At 39.2% G+C, this 22,245-nt stretch overlaps 1 protein-coding gene across 22 annotated transcripts in view; it reads right to left on the bottom strand.

Moving 5' to 3' along the window:
• Positions 1-22,245, bottom strand: part of AKAP13 (A-kinase anchoring protein 13) — a 360,797-nt gene that overhangs the window by 196,562 nt on the left and 141,990 nt on the right. For all 22 annotated transcript variants that reach the window (XM_055362877.2, XM_031002130.3, XM_055362887.2 and 19 more), the window contains exons 4-5: positions 17,828-18,124; positions 8,065-8,248 (exon numbers count right to left, since the gene is read on the bottom strand). In XM_055362877.2, the coding sequence (XP_055218852.2) occupies positions 8,065-8,248; positions 17,828-18,124 (481 nt within the window). The remainder of the gene's footprint in view (positions 1-8,064; positions 8,249-17,827; positions 18,125-22,245) is intronic.

Below are 22,245 nucleotides of genomic sequence, written 5' to 3'. Positions count from 1 at the left end.
CATGTTACTGAAAAACTTCCCTGAATTATAACTGTCTGTAGTTCAACTAGATAGAGATCTTACTGATGTGCCAGGACAAGTTGTATATGCTGTTTAATGAATCAAGAACAATCTAGAAGTTGGTAATACTGAGAAACTGTTCTCCTACTATAAGGTTAAACTTTCAAAACAGAACAGGCAGATATTAATAAATGCATAGGATTGGTTGTATTTTTTTACTACCTCATATTTATTCTTGTATCGCGTAACTTCATTCTATGCTGGTGATATTCTGCTCCAGCCAAATAATGGTTTTAGTGAAAATGTTTATTCAACACACCTAGTTTTTTTCTTGTTTCTCTAATCACTTTCCTTGTTTCCCCAATCACTTCTATTTCTGCCAATAATAAATGCAGGTAAAATGTTCAAGTCATTCTTTCTATTGGTATGCGTTTAAGAAAACTTTAGAATTGACCAAGTAAAAATCACATGCAGCTTTTAAAGAGCAGAAGGTGCCATCAACTGATCCTTCATTTTCTCACACCTGACTATCAACCCCTATATATACTCCAGGTCTATATTTTCTTCCACTTAAGCCTGAAGTGAAGTCAGAAACAAATCACATGCTGTTGCCATAGATAATTTGTTACCACAGATCAAGTAGTGTAATTTCACAACTCTGACCACTCTGAAGTCTAAATGTTATACGGCAACCAAGAACAAACACATACCTTGCTCAGTACATACGTGTCATTGTGCAGGGGGAGAAAAGAAGTTTACAGAAACACAAGATGCTTGGAATGGCTCTGTGATTCCAACCAACTTTAAATTCCTACCCATCTTCTTAGAAAGCCCAAGGGAGTTTGTAAAAGTTCACGGGACTTGGAGTTACAACCTGGTTCAAATTATTCCTCCATCACTTACCAGCTGTGGCTATTACATTTCCTTGTGCAATGGAGATGAAATGCCCACCTTCAAAGGGCTGGGGAGAGGATAAAGATATGAGAATTTATAGAAAATACCTAGTAACGAATAAAATAAATTGCTCTATAAGTACAATATTATCTTCAGAAAGTACATTTTGCAATTTTCTAGCATGTTGCCAGATAGGCAATCCTGAGATTACTAGGTTAAATGGTTTAAAAATTACAAAATGTCAAAATGCTTAAAGTCGTCCAGCTGAAAACTTAGGGGGAAAAAAAGGCACTGAGAACCAGAGTTATTAACCATCATAAATTAATTAGGTTAAAAGCCTGAAAATGCTACCAAACATGCCTCCTCACAAAATTCTATAAATAAATCCGAATACAACCTAAAGACAGGTTGTGAAAACAGCGACTAACTATACGGCCTTGGACAAGCTGCTTTAGCCTCCCTGAGGTTTGCTGAGGGGTTTTAAATGAAAACGCAAGTAAAGCACCAAGGTAGTACTGTGCATAATACAAAGCAGGTATTCAATATTCAATAAATGTTAGTCTCCTCCCCCATTCTCTAGTTTCCACTCAGTTCTACAACCGTATCTTTACCAAGACACAAAGACCTAGATCACACAATGACAAAGGAAGTCAGATACAAAGGGATGGACAGACTGATGAATGGGAATTTGGCCAGATGTCAAGTTATCCCAAATCCTCCCTCTCTGGTTATTATTTTTAAGGTAGGTCTGTACATTTGTTTCATCTTTTGCTTTACTATGCAAAAGTAAAGTCTCCAAACTTGTTTTGCACCAGATGGGCTACTGAGGACCCACTTGTCAAGTACCTGAAGAGGAATCTAAAAGGGCAAAATTACTATGTTGGCAGAACATCTTGCTCAATAGCACTTGGTTCCATTGTGAAATATGTATTCTTGAGTAGTTACTCCACCACCTAACCCTACACCTAGGTTTCAAGCACAAGTGTCTTGTAAGAAGGACTCGAGAGCTTACAGGCACAAACCCTTTGAGAGGGGCCAATAGTGCCCACTACAGTAAATCATGACTGAGTACCTAGAGCTTGTCAGGCTGGGTCTGTGTTCAACATTCACATGTGTCCCCTCAATCTGGACAGATCGGTGCACTTTAGGTTCTGTTACTTTGCAACCTTGTGAACCGAGACCTTGGGCAAGTCACTTTACCTCTCTGGCCTCAGTTTCCTCAATTATAAAACAGAGATGGCCAGGTGCAGCGGCTCACATCTGTAATCCCAGCACTTTGGGAGGCCGAGGCAGGCGGATCACGAGGTCACGAAATCGAGACCAGCCTGACCAACACGGTGAAACCCCGTCTCTACTAAAAATTCAAAAATAAGCCGGGCGTGGTGGCGTGAGCCTGTAATCCCAGATACTCGGGAGGCTAAGGCAGGAGAATCACTTGAACCTGGGAGGCGGAGGCTGCCGTGAGCCAGAATCATGCCACTGCACTCCAGCCTGGGTGACAGCAATAGTCTGTCTCAATCAATCAATCAATCAATCAGAGATGACAATACTTACCATATGTAAAATGGTAGCTTAAATGTAATCAACCATACTTTAAAAGTCATATAATGGGTAATATAAATATATAGTTATTATAGTAAGAACCTTGTTTTCCTCAAAAAACATATAGACTAGAAACCATATAACCCTTTACATTTAAGAGTCATTTAATACTGTACCCTAGTAGCCTCGTCCTGAGTCTCTTCTTTCTCTCTGCCAAATTTTTGTAGAGGGAAGAATATGGGCCTCGGCATTCCACAGCTGTCTGTGTAACAGTAGCTCTACAATTTTCTATATAGCCTTGGACTAGTTACTTTAATTATCTGAGCCTCCATATTTCTCCCGCAAAACACAGATAATGCCTATTTCACAAGGTTGATATAAGGTTGAAATGAAACAATATCTGTAATGTACCAACCATGGTTTCTAGTGCAGTATAGGCATTCAATAAATGAAGATTTGTTCAGTTGATACTAAAAATAAGATGACATTTATGAGGACAAATATGTTTAAACTGGCTCTTATGGCAACTGAAATATTTCAGCACTTGTATGCCACCACTCCAGAGTTGAAATTCTTAAAATAAATACTCTTCTTATAAGGGTGGAAGGATTGTAAATGATTTTTTATCCATCTAGAATTCCTTGTTCCATTAATCTACAGGCATCAACATGACAGCATTTATCAAAGGGCCAAACTAATTTTATTTAAAGTAGTATCTATTATACTAGGGAATAATTTCCAACCTACATCAAGTCCTACATCAAGTAGGGACATTCAAATGATGCTTAAAATACTTCAAGATTCTGGTAAAATTTCCCTAAAGTATGAAAAACTGACATAGGCATTAGAAGGAAAAGAAAATTAAAGAAAGGGAAATGGGGGTAACATTTATGTCAATCACTGAATTATGCTCTCTACATGAATTGTTTATTTCTCAAAGCAACCCATTGAAGACAGTCCTCTTCTTCTTCTTGTGAGACCAAAAAAAAAAAAAAAAAAAAAGGCACTGAGGTTTGGAGAGGTTAAGTGAATCACCCAAGATAAATAATACAGTTTCACAGAAGTAGACCCTGGATTCAAAACCAGCCAGTCTAACTACAATTCTCCAATCTCTCTACTAACTTTAATTCACAGAGAACTACAAGAAATATTACAAAACAAGATATCTGGTAGACCAATCAACTGGAATTTGAGTTTCATTGATCAGTTAACTCTAATTTTACTGATGTCATTATTATTATTAATATATAAGAAATGTTCAAATAGAGTATCTTAGAGTTTAACAAAGTATTTGCACCAATCTTTTTTTTAGTTAAAATAACCTTGTGATGTAGGCAGAACAGGTATTATCATTAAGAGAGGGGAAACATGAGACTCAGTGGATAGGTGACATTTTCCAAGTCACACTAACTACTAAGTAGGCAAGCTTAGATTTTAATTAAGCTTTTAATCCGTAAGCAGTTCTACCATACTATACTACCATCTTTCTCCGAAGAAATATTTATGCACCTTTATTTGCTCCACAAAAATAACCAGAATCTGTATGACAAATAAGCCCTAATTTTTCATATTACATACACTAGAGGCTGGGTTATCATCCAGGAAGTAGATAGCAATATCCTTTATTTATGAGATGAAGAAATCAAGGCTTAGCAAGGGAAGTTTGCAAATGGCAGAGCCAAAATGCAAACCTAGGTTTGACTTCCAAGTTTGCACACCTAGTCACTACCTGGAGCCTCCTCTTACTCTCAAGCTCCCTCATACCCCCAACATGGGTGATCCAAGTCCCAAGATTTCTACTTTGTGATGTGTGAGTAAGAGATCAGCCAGATCCAATAACATCTGGCTCTAATATTTTCTTCTTAGATAACTACAATGCCACGCTCATCTGATATTGTCACTTCCTAGCATTCATGACACCAAGAGCCTGCAAACTGGGGTCTTTACTATTCTCTCCATCACTAACTAGTTAGGTGACCATGGGTGGGGTCTTCAAATCACAGGAGATGATTGTCCAACTAAAGGAAAAGTAGGCCTACATGTTTTGGGTACTCTTCTGGGGCTAAGATTTCTCAGGCAAGACAGAAAATTAAAGAAAGGGAAATAAGAGATAACATATATGTCAATCACTGAGTTATGCTCCCTACATGAATTCTTTCATTTACTTATAGTGAAACTTAAATACAATGTATTTAAGATGAATTTTCAGATCACAAATGCATTCATATTCATAATGTAAGATCTAAATATAAGCTAAAGTGAAACAGCAAGTCAACAAAAGCTCTGCCTTCCCTAACACTGAACAAAGTGAAAGTTAACAATCACGGGTTACAAAAAAGGGAAACTGTAAAAAAATGTCCTGAGTAGTTATTACTATCTGGTAGGATTTAAAATAAAGTTCAAGCGTTTTCTAAAGGGATAGGTCTTAGAGAATCCTTGTATGTCCAAGAATGGCTAATCATAATTTTCGCAGAAGTAAGACTTGGTTTATCAAAATAGACTGGCAATCAAAATAAGCCTTGAACAAAGAAACACAAAAAGAACTTGGGCCCTAACCAGCACAAGGCTCCCCACACCCCACTTAAAAATTAAAAAGCAAAAAACAAGGTAAAGCACCAAGGAATTAAAACAACAAATGTACTTTGGAAGGGCTATAAATGGGGTTAAATAAGCTTGACTTTTCAGTAAAGTGTAGAATGCAACTAGTTATTCAATAAATGTAAAATATACATAGCCATACTTCAATTTCATACTAACTGAAAAGAGGCAATAAAAGAGGCCGGCTTATATGTGGACAATTTCATTTTAAAAAAGCAGGGTGGGGAAGAAGATACCCAAACTATTAGAAAGACAGCATCATACATTGTGGCGATTCTTAACTTTCTACAAACCCCTTCGTGAATCTCACCAACAAACGCTTTATTCAGAAAAACATGTGCATAAACCTTTATAATTTCAAGAGATACAGACCCCATGAAGTCTATTCTTGGGCCACTTTTTAAGAATCCCAGGAGTGGAAGGAAAGAGCTCTGGACAGCCTTTTGGCTTCTATTTCTGGTCCTACCACCTTGTTATCCTCATCCAACCACTTTGTCTCTCTGGATCTCAGTTTCATCTGTTAAAGATGATCTTTTCTTTTTAAGGCTGTAGTATTCCGTTATATGAATATACCACATTGTCCATTTATCTGTGATGGACATCTAGGTTGTTTACACTTTTGGCTGTGTGTGTGTGTGTGTGTGTGTGTGTGTATGTCTGGTAGTAGACAAATAACAATTATATAAATTTATTTATGGGGTACAATGTGATATTTTAATCTATGTATATACCATAGAAAGATAAAATCAACCTAAGTAACATATCCATCATCTCAGCTACTTATTTTTTTGTGGTGAGAAATATATTCTTTTAGCAATTTTGAAATATGTATTGTTTTTCTGACACGTTACAACATGGGTGAACCTTGAGGACATTAGCTATGTGAAAGACAGACAGAGAAAAACAAATGTTGCATGATTTCACTTATATGAGGTACCTAGAATGGGCAAATTCTTAGAGACAGAAAGGAGAACAGAGGTTATCAGGGGCTGGAGGAAAGGAAGTTCAGTTTGGGTGATGACAAAGTTTTGGAAATAATAGTGGTGATGGTTACGTAACTCTGTGAATGTTGTGAGTGTACTGAATGCTACTGAATGCTTTCCCTAAAATTTACTATTTTAACCATTTTTATGTTATGTATATAGGAAAAGAAAGGGGAAGGAAAGTAGAAAAGAAAACCAATAACAAAATGATCATTCTTGATTCTTTAACAACTGAAATTCTACCAAATTCTACTAGAATCACTCTCACACTGAGTGATCTGGGACAATCGCCCCCTTTCCATTTTTTAATTGCTAATTATGACTCAGAACTTTTTCTAAGCTTCACAACAGTAACATCCCAGAATTCAAGTTAAGAGCTAGATCTGCAGCAAGGTGCTCATCCTCTCCTATCAGGGTCCTCTACTTGGTGATTTCTCAGGTTGGTTTTCCCTTACCAATCTCCCTTCAAAAGGAGGTAAGTGGCTTTCCAACATGTAACAGAAGTAGTACTTTAAAGTAAGCAAAAAAAAGTCAAAGAACAAACATGCTCTAGTTTCCTTAAAGCTGTGCTGCAATAACAGTCTTGTGACATCCCCTCCAAGGATATAATGAATCTGTTGTAATCATTTTATTTCCCCATTTGGATGGCAGTCCTCAACCAACTCTGCTTCCCAGCAAAAATCAAATTTAGAGGAAATGCATTTGAACTTCACAATAGTTATGCAGAGTTAACTGTTTCAACTTCTGAAACAAGGCCTCTCTTCCTGAGGCCATGAGGCTAACCGTAGAATGAATCCAATCATTGGCCAGATGGGAAGTGTGAAGGAGTAGAACGTATCACTCCCTGGAATACTGTCTTAGGAGAGCTCAGGTATCCAAAGCTCATTTGAGATAAGTGCCCCTCCTACCACCACTGTATCTGTAGCACCCATCAGAAAGCTTTCTGCAAAGAACTGTCTCTCTAGCATGATGGGGAAAGGTATAAGCTTGGCAAGTGAATCAAGAAAAAGCTGTTTACATAACCATAAGTAGCATTACATTCTGAGATCTCTTTTTGGTCCTTCCAGACTATATACACAGTTAAAAATGGTAAAACATAAAGCACAACTAAATTAAATCTGGCATGAGCAAAATATCTGAGAATTTGCTAATACTGACTCAATTTGCACAGGTCCCTCAATTGCTAAAGAACATAGATCCAATGGGGTTTATACTTGTTCAGATAATGTGGTGGAAAAGATAATGATGATAACCACAAAACTAATAAAAATATATTAAACAACAGAAACTATTCTTGAAACTTCTTTATATAAACATTCCAATAAAAACTTTTGGCTGCTCTAGTGCATTTATTTCTTTATTTATACAAGAATAAAAGAGTGCTCTTCAAATGTTTTGACTAACAACCTTCCTCTAGAGAACTCTTTAAAGAGTCAGGACATATAATAATTGAGCCCAAAGACAGACAGGATTTCCTACTGCACATTTCCAGGACAATTCAGTTGCTTTTTATTGCTGTTCATATGAAGAAACCACTGCTCTCAAATTTTATTCACAGAAATTACATTCAATCCAAAACTTAATTGTTTACCATATTTTCTGTATGCAATTATAATATGGAAGTACTGGTTTCTAATTAACTCTTTCAAGTCTTAAAGACATACCAGAAAAAAATATATGATATAGGAAATCTGTTTCCTTTTGTACTAAACCAGGATAAACTGTATACATTGGTAATGTTACGCTACCTCCACAGACAAGGCTCATTCTGACTTTTGCGTAAAATAGTAAAATATAAAAGATAAGAATTGAAGAAGGCAGGCAGGCAGACGAGAGAGAAAATGGTTAACACGACTTACGTTTCTCTCTCAGACAATGAAGCGGTTAGCAGGAGCAAGCTTACAAACCTCCAGCAGAAGGCAAGGTACAGAGCTGAGGTTTTAATTTGTAGCAAACACACATTGAGATGCCAAGTGGGTGGTACTCCTATGAATCAGGGGTGGGGCTGGGGATGAGAGGAGAGAAATAAGGCAGAAGGAGCACTTACTCGGTTAGAAGCTGGTGCAGCTTGTGATAGCCTCGCTCCAAGGCCAAGCTCACAGGCGTCGCCCCTTCCTGGTTGTGGATACTGAGAGCTCCGCGGCCACCTGGCTTCTGCAACAGGAACCACGTCAACCTCAGCAGTCCTAGCCGCACAGCAAAATGCATCAATGTCTCTCGCGGGCCAGCATCTGTAAACGGGGGAGAAAATGAACGTAAGTGAGGAAAATATAAAAACAAAAAGCAAACAAACATAAAGACAAGTTACGTAAACACCACTGCCTCCAAGTGCCTAAGATTGTAAAGTTAAGCTACAGCATACAGTGTGAACAGCTTTATTGTGGCCAGGTAGAATCAGCCCTCAAGTAAAGGCAAAACAAAGCTACAAAAGCATAGAAAGTATAGGAAGCAAAATCTTCAATCGAACACAGTCCTGCAAAAGAGAATCAGGACATTTCTATATTCTGACTTAATACACAGTGTTTGTTCAACCAATCTCACAGGCAGGCATATAAAGGTGACCCATACACACGTTCTTTTACTCAAATAATAATAACAGAAGCAAATGCAGCCCCACATGAGGTCCAAGAGGGAATAGCTGTTGGGACTTAAATGGGTGTATCATAAATGGTATAATTACTTTTTAAAAGAACACCCAGACAGGAGTTGGCTAGTTAAACACTAAAAACAGGTTCTGCTTGTTCAGTACACATGGGTCTTTTTATTCCTACACAATAAGGGCAAATCAAATTTCTGGCACTGCCAGCTTTATTTATTTGTTTAATGAGAGGAAGAAATGCATCTTCTGGCACAATAAGGAAGACTAACTCTAAGACAATCCACTAGTAACTGCAGAAAGGAAAACGTTTATTTAACTTGAAATAAAGGCTCCCTCTTAGTAAAGTGAGTCACTCTGAAAGTGATGGAATGAGGAAGGGCTTGTAGTTAGACAAATCAGGGTTCGAATCTGGCATTTACCATCTGTGTGACCAAGCGTGATTCATGTAACATCTCTGAACTTCACTTTCTTCATCCCTAAAGTGAGATAGCAACACCTCACTCACAGAGGTGTAACAAATGAGAAGAGGTAGATGAAATGCTAGTATTATGACTGGCTGTAGTAGACATTCATTAAATCCCAGTTCCTCTGTTTCCCGGCTCTCTTCACTGTCCTCTTGGACATCAAATTACATTCAAGGTTCACTAGCAATACTCTCTTCCTTCAGCAGTCCTCAGTGCCCAACCTGGGATGACAGGAGCTGAGGTCTTTGCAGGGATGCCACATATAGCCCCACAAGGCTGTACTACACTTAACTCCAGGGAGCTGGGAATGGCACCCTGAAGTTGTGCCTGCCTCAGCTTAGCTATCATCTCTTTCTTCATGGCTTCCCATGGGTCTAAACTTCTTCACTGAGCACTCGGACTTTTTGGACCCCAGTGGTTTTCTCCTTACTGTGAAGTCCTCAAATGCTTCTATACGTGAATATCACAAAGGAATGAACAGATTTTTGAAGCTGTGATTTTACACTGAATTACACTGTTTCCAAATGTCATCTGTGTATTAGTCTGGTATCCCTATTTCCAAGGTAAATTTCCTTGGAAGCACAATTTTTCATATTGTATATTTTCCCTACAGAACTGTATACGCATAGACCAATTCAGGATTTAAAGGGTGTTTAACCAGAGGCACATGGCTGGAAAGATTATGCCCCAGAAGCAACAACTACATGTGCAGGTACAAATTTTAATAATCAACACCTCTGCGCAGGTGGCAAGGCCAGACAAAAGGACAAACAGAATCCTCACAAAAGATCAAATAGCACCATCTAACTTTTGCCTTACAGTTGTTCTGACATCTTTATCAAAAACAAAGAGCTAATGAGGCACTAACTAGGAAATACCTGATTCTTTAGAGGCTAGTTATTTCCAACCTTGAAGCAGCTGTCTCTTTACCACCCTCCCACAACCACTCTTCTGATTTGTTATTTGTTCTGAGTCAGCTCAGCATTTCAGTAGAAATCCCAATACTACAGCCACGTGCCTGCTCAGAAGCTGATGCCCTGACTTCTGCACTACATCCTCTCTCAATTTCTTAAAGTCTTAGCAACTGGTACCACATCTGCTTTTGTGTAGACCCTTTCTGAGGATAACAGATTAGGAGAAAACAATGTAGTGAGGACCTGCTATGCACCATGCACTGGGCTAGGCAGTTTATGTCAACTTTTTCCATTCTATCTTCTCAGTAACCCTATGAGGTCTGGTTATCTTCATTGTGCAAATGAAGGCAGATTCATAGAATTAATAGCTTGCCCACAGTCAGATCAGGATTTAAAATCAAAAGTTCTTCTGTCTTGCATTAAACAAACAAACAAACAAAAAAACCTTTTCCATTACTCCACCCTGTTTCTTTTTGCTAGGAAATAAAACCACAAATACAAAAACAAGCAATCATACAAGCAAGCTAAACTAATGTGGTTTAAAAAGCACCTTTTTATGTTTTCTTCCAACATTTTATTAACTTTTCCAATGTACACATTGTTCAAAGAATCACACAGCAAATAGCCAGACACTCACTCAACAACCTAGATCCTACAATTAATGTTTTTCTATATTTGCCTTATCACATATATATCCAACGATTCTTCCTTCTATTTCCCCATCGATCTACCTTATTTTTATGCATTTCAAAATAACTTGAAGATATCAGTCCACTTCACCCCAAAATACTTCAGCATGCATATAATTAACTAGCATTCAATATGTAGTTACAATTTTAGGTGATTTATATACAATGAAATACATATGGTATAGTATACCCATTTGATAAATTTTGACAAATGCATATACACGTGAACCCAAATCTGTACCAACATACAGAAAATTACCAATATCCAAAAAAGTTCTTTTGTGCCACTTTCCAGTTAATCCTCTCCTCCTCATTCAGAGTTAACCATTGTTCTGAATTTTTCACCTACATTAGTTTTGCCTGTTCTACAACTCCATATAGATGAAATTATAGAATATACACTCTTGTGTAAGGCTTCTTCGATGAGCATGTTTGAGATTCATCTACATTGCTGCATGTAGCAGTAGTACATTCTCTTTTACTGCTGAGTAGTCCACCGCATGCATATACCCCCAGTTTTAGGTATTCTCCCATTAATTTCTCACACATTTTTATTTGATTCAGGGGTCATGTGAATTAGGTTTGTAGAAGAGGCCAAGGTGCAAAGGGATAAATGAATATATGAATTTAGTTTCCTTTAGTCTGTGTTGTTTTAAGGGCATGAAAGCTTCCATCACTGCTTTCTTCCTTTTGTGTTTAAACTGCAGAGCTCAATAATTTAGGATCAATCTCTGTTCCCTTTTCTCTGCATCAGTACTCCTCTGTAATCTGAGTTACTCAACTTCATTTTTTTTAGATCACTTCATTTTTTTAATGGCCTTTCCTACAGTGTCAACTGAGTCCTTTGTCCCCAGTGTGAATTAATTGTGCTTTAGGATTGTGGATGGCTGCATCATTTTTGCCAACTCACTCCCCTTCCATCCTTGTCGTCATAATAATAGCTTTTCCGCAGATGTAATTAAAGCCCCTAACCAGTTGATCTAATAAGGGAGGTTATCCTGGATTATGTGGGCAGGATAATCCCACTGCATCAACTGGAAGACTCTGAAAGCAGGTCTTAAATTTCCCCTGGAGAGAAGGGATTCCATTCCACCTGTGGAGGACAGCGCTAGCCTGTGCCTGTGGAGCTCCATCCTGCCCACGATCTTCCCTTCCTCACGTGATATTTTGGCCCATGTTGGTGGACTGACTTTTGCCCATGATCTTCCCTCCCCCTCCTGCCCTACAAATTTTGGACTTATTAGCCCTCACAATCAAAGGCGCCATTCCTTGTAATAAATCTTAACATATTATTTCTCTTAGTGGTTCTGCTTCTCTACTTGAACACTGACTCATAAAACCTACTTTTCTCTCGCTGTCTCCTTCTCTAATTTCATAATAAACCCGATTTTATTGAGCTCTTTAAAGGACAAATGGGAAATATCATCTACATTTTTTTGTTTCTTACAGAAAGCATACTCAGAAAATCTTCCATCTGAATACTTATGATACTTTTCCCTTTTCTTTATGCTGTAATGTTATTCCATAGACCCCATGTTGGCTGGTTATCCTGTTTAACCATACTTAATTGGAAAGATCTCTGTAGGCTTAGCCTCTACCCACAGAGAAGGAAGGCAGAAAATGTCTCACGTCCTGCTTTCTATTTACTTATATGCTGGACACACCTGTCACACACCTTCCCTCAGATCTGCAAAAAAGTTGATGTGCCTAGTAGGCATTCAAGCATGATGAGCCTGCTAGAGGGTTGTATCTTTTATAAATGGTCAGATTCTCTAAGTAAAATGTTCTAAGTTCTGAGATCAGTACAATAATCAAGGACTACTTTCCTACCCCATCAATCCACCCAGCAAGCCCAGCTTACAGTACTCTTTGAATCTATACCTATGATTCCAAAATCACCATTCTTTGTACTATTCTGGACTACCTCTTAAAAAACCTAAAGTCCCACATGATGCAGGAATTCTCAGCTGCATGTGAAAGGAAGGAGAACAGGCCACTGTGAGAAAATGCAGTTGTGGAAAAATGAGACCTGTAACCTTGTAACAAAAACAAGGTTTCAGAGGCAACAAAACCTTTTGGAGCTCAAGTCCTACCACTACTAGTCTTGGGATCAATAAATATTAATCTTCTGCCAAGGGGAAAAAAAAAAACCACTAGCAGTTTTAAAATATGTTGTTATTTTCTTTTCAGCAGTGATGACAGCTGAAAAAATACACAAACACAGGCCAGGCACAGTGGCTCATGCCTGTAACCCCAGCACTTTGGGAGGCCGAGGCGGGAGGATCATGAGATCAGGAGATCGAGGCCATCCTGGCTAACACGGTGAAACCCCATCTCTACTAAAAAATACGAAAAATTAGCCGGGCGTGGTGGTGGGCACCTGTAGTCCCAGCTACTCGGGAGGCTGAGGCAGGAGAATGGCGTGAACCCAGGAGGCGGAGGTTGCAGTGAGCTGAGATCGTGCCACTGCACTCCAGCCTGGGCGACAGAGCGAGACACCGTCTCAAAAAAAAAAAAAAAAAAAAAAAAAAGAAAGAAAAGCTATCAAACACTCTGAAAGGAGGTGGGAACTGAATCATCAAATGATTATGGTGGGCGACCTATTAACCAATATCAGATGTATCGAATTGGGGAATACACAGGCTGTTCTTACTGCAGTCTTTCCTAAACCTGTCTTCCACCTCTCCACCCAAATTTCTCTTTGAGGGGAGAATTCTTGTCCCCAAAGATGATCAGATCTCTTTTTCACTTGGTTATACAATATCATGAGTAAATAAGAATGAAGATTCCCCCAGGATGTTTCTCCCTGCTTCCTCTAGAGCAAGTCTGCAGTGGGCCCACCCTACATTACCTGGGAGTTATGCTGACTGCTACTGCACAAGGGTCTCTCAGGGAAAACACCCCCCTACTTTACCATTTTCACTAACCACTGAGCTGAGAAACTAAGTGAGACTTGGAAAACTCAGAGAAAAAAATGTCCTTGCCCCACCATTCACGCCACACCCAGATGAATCCTTATCACCTGCATTTAAGGCAGAACTGTGGCAAACAGTACAATGTGTAGAAGCTTGTTTATATAATTAGGGATGAGAGAACATTTGGAAGATTTAAAAGGACAAACTCCCTCCTGTTCATATTTAAAGTGAAGATTAATTTTTGTAACAAGTAAAACATCAATGTTTTGTGTCTCTAAATAGTACATTCAAAATGAATAGCTTATAAACTAGCACACATTATCAAAATACACTTTCCCCCATTTCACAGATGAGGAAATTAAGTAACAGAGAGATTAAGTATTTTGCACAAACTCTTGCAATGAAGCCAGGATGCAAACAAACTGACTCCAATGCCCCTGCTTTTCCAACTTTGTAAGACCAAAGTTAAACCCAGAATTCTTAACTTTATGCTCATGCCTGAAGTTCAGGGAGACTTAAGAAATTTATCATATGTAAATGTGTGCACGTAGGCACCTATAAACATTTTTTTCCAAGGAGAAATCTGAGCAATTTCCAAAGGAGTCACTGACCTGAAGAAAGCTAAAAAGCAATGCAACTAAACAATTAAAACAGTAGGAGGATTAGCCATAAATCTTACATAAACTACTTTGTGTAAGTATTAGGCTAGAATATCTCTAAACATCCTAGCTTTCAACAGCAAGAAGTCCTGTTATGTAACAAGGTGCCTTATTTACCTGTATTACCTCAGGCATCATGGTTACTTTGTACCTTTCTCCTTTAAATACCTATTTAAAAGTATTTGATGTGCAACTCATTGATGTGAACAGACTATTCCATTACATTTGTCCCTCAACAGCAGGCATGATGAACTCTTAACTGATGCTTCTCTCCCCTTACTGTACCCAGTGTTCCCAGATTCTAATCATCAATTAATAGAACAATTTAAACTGCAGAATGTGAATTGAGCACAGAAAATCAGATTCCTCATCCCAGTTGTTGACTTAAAGACAGTTCTATCAAGTCACTTGCATGCATTTCACCTTGCAAAGTATACAACTTACACAATTTCTTTTGTTATTTTGATTATTATTTTAAACATATGTACAATAAAATTCACCTTTAGGGGATGTACACTCCTATGAGTTTTAACACATGCATAGATTCTTACAGCCACCACCACGAACAAGACAAAACAACTCCAACAACCCAAAGAATTCCCTCATGATACCTCTTTCCAGTCAGACTTCCCCCACTCTCAGCCCCTAGCAACTACTCATCTGTTCTCTTTTTCTATAATTTTGCATTTTCCAGAATATCATATAAATAGAATCATATAGTATGGAACCTTCGGAAACTGACTTCATTTTCCCGCATAATGCATTTAAAACACATCCAAGTTGTTGCATATGTCAACAGTTTGCTTCTTTTTATTGCTGAGTAGTATTCCACTGTATGGATATATTATAGTTTGCTTCCATATTCACTCAGTGAGGGAAATCTGGGTTATTTCCAGTTTTTGAAGATTATGAATAACATTACTATGAGCACGTCTGTGCACAGACTTTTTGGTGACTACAGATTTTCATTTCTCTAGGATAAACACCCAAAAGTGGGATTACTGGGTCATACGCTAAGTGTATGTTTAACTTTACAAGAAACTGCCAAATATTTCTAGAGTGGTTATACATTTTGCATTCCTACAAGCAACATATGATATGTTCTTCATCTTTGCCAGCACTTGGTATTCTTCATCTTAGCCATTATGATAAATGTGTAATGATATCTCATTGTGGTTTTAATATGTATTTCCTTCCTCAAGTGTTCAAATTTGGTTTGGCCTTTGTTAGCACTGCTTGAGCAATTTTGTGCAACAGAAAATTTACCAGTACACTGACAGTACAAAAAAAAATTAAAGCTGGCCAATTCCCTCCTATTAAAGACAAGGAAGTTAAGGCCCAAAGAGAGGAAGTGGCCGGGCACAGTGGCTCACGCCTGTAATCCTAACACTTTGGGAGGCTGAGGCGGGTGGACTGCCTGAGCTCAGGAGTTCAAGACCAGCCTGGGCAACATGGTGAAACTCCGTCTCTACTAAAACACACAAAAAAGTAGCAGGGCGTGGCGGCATGTGCCTGTATTCCCAGCTACTTGGGAGGCTAAGGCAGGAGAATCGCTTCAACCCAGGAGATGGAGGTTGCAGTGAGCCGAGATTGCACCCTTGCACTCCAGCCTGGGCGACAGAGCAAGACTCCATCTCAAAAAAAAAAAAAAAAAGAGAGAGAGAAAGAGGAAGTGATATGTCCAAAGTTTCAGACGTTTGCTTTTTCTAATAGTTGTTTTTAATCATGGTAACATAAAACTATCCAACTCCTGGGCCCCTCTTTAAACAAGACAAGACAAAACCATAAAACACCATAAGCCCCACAAATAACTAATGCAGTACTATCTTGACACTGATTTGTGAAAGGCAGCCAGAATAAACATTCGTGTATCAATACAGAAATAGGAGGAGCTAGAGGTATTAAGGCCCATCACCAGGTTTATATAAGGCATGAGTGCCTTTTCAGAATGTCAAATATTCTGATCTCTAAATATTAGCAAGACAGAAGTTTCTTGGACACTATACTTAAAAAAAGAAGAAGAAAAGGATAAATCCTTTCTTCCTTGATTTGATACTTCCTTTCAGGTTTTACCTGGGCAGGACTATCCAGGTAGAATCTGACAGTATGCACGACAGTATGGGACACCGTTCTGACGGCTGACCACAGGTTTAACTGTTAAATTTAGTGTAGATTTAAGAGAATCAAAGCTGGCAAAGACCTCTTTACCATTCTTCCATGGAAGAAAACAAAATTCATCTGAGTGTAGAAACTAACTATGCTATGGCTCAGGCCCCTCTGGGTATTTCTCCTCAGGAACTGCTCACCTGTGGGGAGAGTGACTTGTGGTCTGCTTACCCAACATAATTCAATACTCAAGGCTGGGTGGACTCTACAGGGCAATGGGGTGACTGACCAGCTCTTTCATTGAAGACATAGAAAGTACAAGCAGACCCTTCTGGCAGGAGCTCTAACATCAGGCTTCCAATCTAGATTTCATCAGTAATAAACATTTTGGTTTCTATCTCAGGACTCCCAAATCGTTCAATTGGACTTGAACTCAGAAGGGAAACTGGATGTTACTTATTGAACTCCAGGTACACATTATGTTTCATTAAAAAATATCTATACAATTATGACATCAAGTAGATGTCATTGGCTACTAGAATTATGTGGGAAAACCCTTGTTTGAGTAAGAGGACTTACTATGTAAATATTTTTGAAAAAGTGGAGTTCTGGCCGGGCGCAGTGGCTCATGCCTATAATCCCAGCACTTTGGGAGGCCGAGGTGGGTAGATTACCTGAGGTCAGGAGTTCGAGACCAGCCTGACTAACATGGTGAAACCCTGTCTCTAATAAAAAAAAAAAAAAAATTGCTAGGCATGGTGGCACATGCCTGTAATCCCAGCTATTTGGGAGGCTGAGGCAGCAGAATCACCTGAACCCAGGAGGTGGAGGCTGCAGTGAGCCGAGATCATGCCACTGCACTCCAGCCTGGGCTACAAGAGCGAAAGCCCGTCTCAAAAAAAACAAAAAACAAACAAAAAGTCCTTTCTTCAGTGAACTCTCATAGGGAGGGCCAACAGATAAAGTCAGTAAGAGTGACACTAACCTGGTTAAGGAAGTGTGTGGTTTCTCAGAGCATACCCTGTTCTCATGCTCCTCCCACTCACTGCCCAGTCTTTCCTCCCCTTCACTTCCAGGCTATCTTTAGAGAATTTCAGAATACAATAATGAAAACCATGTCTTTGATCATTAAACACCAAAAAGTAACTCTGCTACTCTCCTCATGAAGAGCGTGTCACTTTCTACACTCGAGAGATCAAATCTGAAATCCAGACCCACAGGAAGGTGACGTGCCACTCTCCTTGGGTAATCCCTAGGGTCATTTCGCTGCAACAACATGCTTAACAGCTCAATTGAAGAACCTAGAAGAGATGCCATTGAGGCCACTTTCCTACAGTAATTCTAAGATTTACGCAGCCTCTGTGGAAGACCTGAATATGATGACCATAGAAAAGTAGCCCCATTAAAAAAAAAATAGAAATATCACAAACTTAAAGTGTGTTTGTAGATCATATAAATTCTCACCATGCAAACTCTGATCTGTCCCCAACACATTCCACTCCGCGGGCAGCTTCAGGTGCCTGAATGCCAGCACCAACTTCTTATCAAGGGAATTCACATCCCCAGATGGGGGTCCTGACTGATCAAGAAAACGGGTAAAGTTCAAAGCCTGCTGATTTCCAGCACTGGTTGCTAGGAATTGAGCTGCATCATACGCTTCATCCTGGACGAAATGAAAGTCTTCTTCAGCCACCACAAACACGGGAAGGCCCTCTTTGGAAGCACAGAGCTGCACCTTCACTGTTTCACAGCAATCATGACCTAAAGGAAACACAGGCAGCAAATAAAACAGTATTAGAGCCTCACTGCTGAAAGGACGCTAGTGGGTCCTCTTAGCTCTTATTTCACGACATACAAATTTCTCCTCCTAAAAAACACCCCCTCCTTCCTCTTGAGCTCTGACAGCATTTTTCCAAACTTCTTAAAACTCCATTTTCAGCTTTTAACATTATTTGCAAATATGAATTCCCTTAACAAAAAACAAAAAACTTTGTATCCCAGCTTTCACCATGCCTATAACACGGTATCTGGAACCGAACAGGCTCTGAATGTCAACAAGGGCTATTCAATTTGAACAGATTTAAGAATGAAAGCTGAAGGACCTTCAAGGCCTAGCATATGATGGAAAGTCCAATAGCTACTGAACTAAATTAGATCTGAAAACATAACAGGAAAAAATATCACTCATACAAGTTATATAGCAAGAATTTTACAGATTCACTAGCACTTGCTTTATTATCACAATACAAAGGCTCACATGATGAAGCACTTGGAAAAGTACATCATTACTTGATTTTATTTTACTACTATGAGCAATCCAAGGCCTAAAAAATAAGTAATGATTTTTGTTCTCAGATAGACATTATTTCCCATCTCAACCACTAATGTAATGAGGACTTCAATAAAATTACCTGGTTTGCATCAGGATAATGCAATGCTGTGGCTGGGAGCCCAGTTCAGGAAACGCAAACATGCCAAGGACTCCATGGTGCCCAGTGTACAGACTGGCAGGCACCTCAGGAGTGATGATTGGAGGCAGAAAACTGCATGCCACTCCAAAGAGTTCGGCTGGAGCCAGGTCAGCAAGATTTAACACCACGTGTCTATGGGTAAGACCTTCTTGGAGAATCGGGCTTTCTTTTGAAATTTTAGCCTCACAGAATTAAATATTTCCAATATTCAGAATATACTCATCACAATGCACACTGTATTTCCCCTGTTTTCACACACTGATCTCAAATAGCCAGAACTATGCTCCTATCACCATCCTTCTCCCATTATCTTTCTGATGACAGAAAAGAAAGTAGAGTTAATGTTTTTGTTTGGGTAATGCCACTTTGTGCTCTGCCTGATTAATCATGGGCACCCATGCACATGCCACTTCCCTGAATCTCTAACACATTCAGACTGCTCTTCTACAGCTAAGGGCATGGAGGGAAACCCTCTACATGGTCCCCGCGACTGAATTTCCATACCACGGGCACAGGCCAACAGAGGTTTCAGACTTGGAATGAACTAAGCTTTCTGCTGTCTTTGAAAGAGACAATGTTTCTTCCATGTAATCAGAATAATAAGTAAGTTAATTTTCCACATGCTTTTTTCCCAAGGGCCTCCTTAAGCCCTCATCCTGTGGCAAAAGAAATCTCTCACTGCTGTGTAATTTTAGGGTGGTAGGAAACATTTACCAAGCAAGTACCTAGCACATGCCAGGCATCTGACAGTCATCTCTCCACAACAATTTTATGAGGCATGTATTGTTCTCAATTTATAGATGAGAAACTGAGACTTAAAGAAGTAACTTGCCCCATGTTACACAGATATTAAGGTGCAGAATTCATTATTCAGAGCCGAGGCTGATGCCAAAGGACATGGTCTATTATATCAGGATGCAAGGGTTTTGTATCACATTGCCTATAAACAGGGCAATGTGTTTGAAGAGGAAGAAGGCTAAGAGCTAAGTCCCTGCCTAAGAGGAGCCTAACACTTGGAGTGATGGGCTAGTGTAACTTTTAAGCAAGAATAATTGGTTCATGAACCATGAAGATAAGTCTTCACATGAACACTGAATCCACACGATACTCCCACTGCCTTCCGAGTCGAATTCTTTCTAAGAAGGCTGTAGGAAGCTGAAGCATACTCTGCCTGGTGTGTGTGTGAAAGTGCGAGCATGTGCACATGCATGCACACTTTATAATAATGTATATGCGGTATTTATGCATTTAATATATGAAAGAGAATTAGGGGAAAAAAGCAATATTTCTTTGAAGGGCAGCCAGCCTAACTACACAGACATCAATGTTAGCAGAAACAAGCCAAATGATTCAGTTAGTAAGATTTGTCTATTTTTCTAGCAGAAAATGTTTCTTTTAAAATATTCTCTAACATCTGACTCAGTTTTGTTCAAGAGCTAAAAGCTAGACATCCATCAAGTCCAGGCACTATGATCAGAAGGTGAAGATGAGTAAAGTAAGGAGCCTCAACTCCCCAGAGATTTACGGTTCATAACAGAGAATCAAGTTGCAGATAACTGCAATGAAGTCAAAATGAGAGTTCTACAAGAACTTTCCTATCTAAAATACCTAAATATCTAAATACAGTGCAATTTGGGGAGAGGAGTGCTGCATTCCATATGTGGGCAAAAGCAGGAAGATTTCACAAAGGAGATGGCAATTAAGAAGGACTTAGGCCAGGCGCAATGACTCACGCTGTAATCCCAGCACTTTGGGAGGCCGAGGCAGGCAGATCACTTGAGGCCAGGAGTTCGAGACCAGCCTGGCCAACATGGCGAGACTCTGTCTGTACTAAAAATAAAAATTAGCCGGGCATCTGTAGTCCCAGCTACTAGAGAGGCTGAGGCAGGAGAATCACTTGAACCTGGGAGGCAGAGGTTGCCATGAGCCAAGATCGTGCCACTGGACTCTAGCCTGGGAGACAGAGACCCTGTCTCTAAATAAATAAATAAAATCTAGAAGGGGCCTCCTAAATTCTTTATTATTATCACCCAAAACACCATACATAGCCTCACTTAATTTCCAAATAAACTGATGGTGGATGGATGATGAACGATGGATGGACGGAGTGATACGTATGTCAGTCAGGAGAACTGCTTTAAAGAAGAAATGCTGTGGTTCGTCAACAGAATCAATATATAGCACTGTCCCATTTATCCAAAATTAAGCTAATCTGTAAACTTCTGAAAGTCCTTTGAGGTAGATATGAATAAATGTCAATAAAGACCAAAATTTCACAATTCAATGATGATGATGCAAGTAATCTGAGATCCAAATTGAATTATGCCTTCAAACCTTAAATTTACAGTGCCTTAGAAGAGAGATTACACTATGTAAAACAGAATATCCACAGCCCTATCCATTTAACTAGTCCTTTTCCTTTCTTATTGATCTCCTTCCTCGGGCCTATGCAAAGATGAGAAACCTGAACCCTTGAATCAGAAAGGGAGTCACAATACCACTAAAAGTAAACACCATTCACACAGCAAAGAGCCATGGTGAAGCAATGCTACCTTACCCAAAACTGTGAAGTGCCAAAGTAAAGTATCAGCACAGAAATTTGTCCCGAATTGCTAAAATGACTGTTTACTCAGGCAGAATGGGATGAGGGCTAACGACAGGGAGAGAAACAGAACAAGGTGGGATGGGTGTGTGTTGGGGGGTGGGGGTTGTGCTTGGCAACAACAGTATGCTTATCTCTTTCTGCTGCATTAGCAGAGTTTGTTAGCAGGTGAATGGATGGATGTGTGAGCTACTGTCAGCTCTGTGTATAACTAAAATCAAACTGTATAACCGAGAAGGCAGAATGTCAGAAATAGCCACGAAAGAGATACCTGAGAAACTGTCCAATTGTTAATCCAATATTTTCCCTTCAGACATGAATTCAAAATCTGAAGAAGAAACTATGAATCATCATAAGTAAAATATGCCATAAATCTGGAATTTGTTTGGTACGATTAGAGGTTTCTTTTTCAAAAGAAAACCTGAGGGTTAAAAGATGAGTGCAGAACTCAGGGTTTCCTGGATTAGTCTTTATTAAACTTTACATCGGAAGCGTTACTACTGATCAAGAATAAAGTACCTCACCCTACTGTCCGGAAATCAACCACGATCAGTTTGGCAGGCCTACTCTCTCACATTAATGTTTTCCATTAGGTTCAAGTGGCTCTCAAGAGTATTTTTTAATTCCTATAACCTTTCTGATAAAGCACCTGGGGGGTAAATCAGCATTTTTTAAAAAGTTACATAATACAGACTCAATAATAAAACTAAAATCACCGCGTATGCCTACACCAAACCTCTTACTATCGTAAGTTAGCGCTAGAGACATGACTATTTGCAACAGGGTCATTAGTCATATGACTACCTTTG

Source organism: Gorilla gorilla, chromosome 16 (assembly GCF_029281585.2).
Source record: "Gorilla gorilla gorilla isolate KB3781 chromosome 16, NHGRI_mGorGor1-v2.1_pri, whole genome shotgun sequence".
NCBI classification, from domain to species: Eukaryota; Metazoa; Chordata; class Mammalia; order Primates; family Hominidae; genus Gorilla; species Gorilla gorilla.
This window is presented reverse-complemented; position numbering and strand designations above follow the sequence as displayed.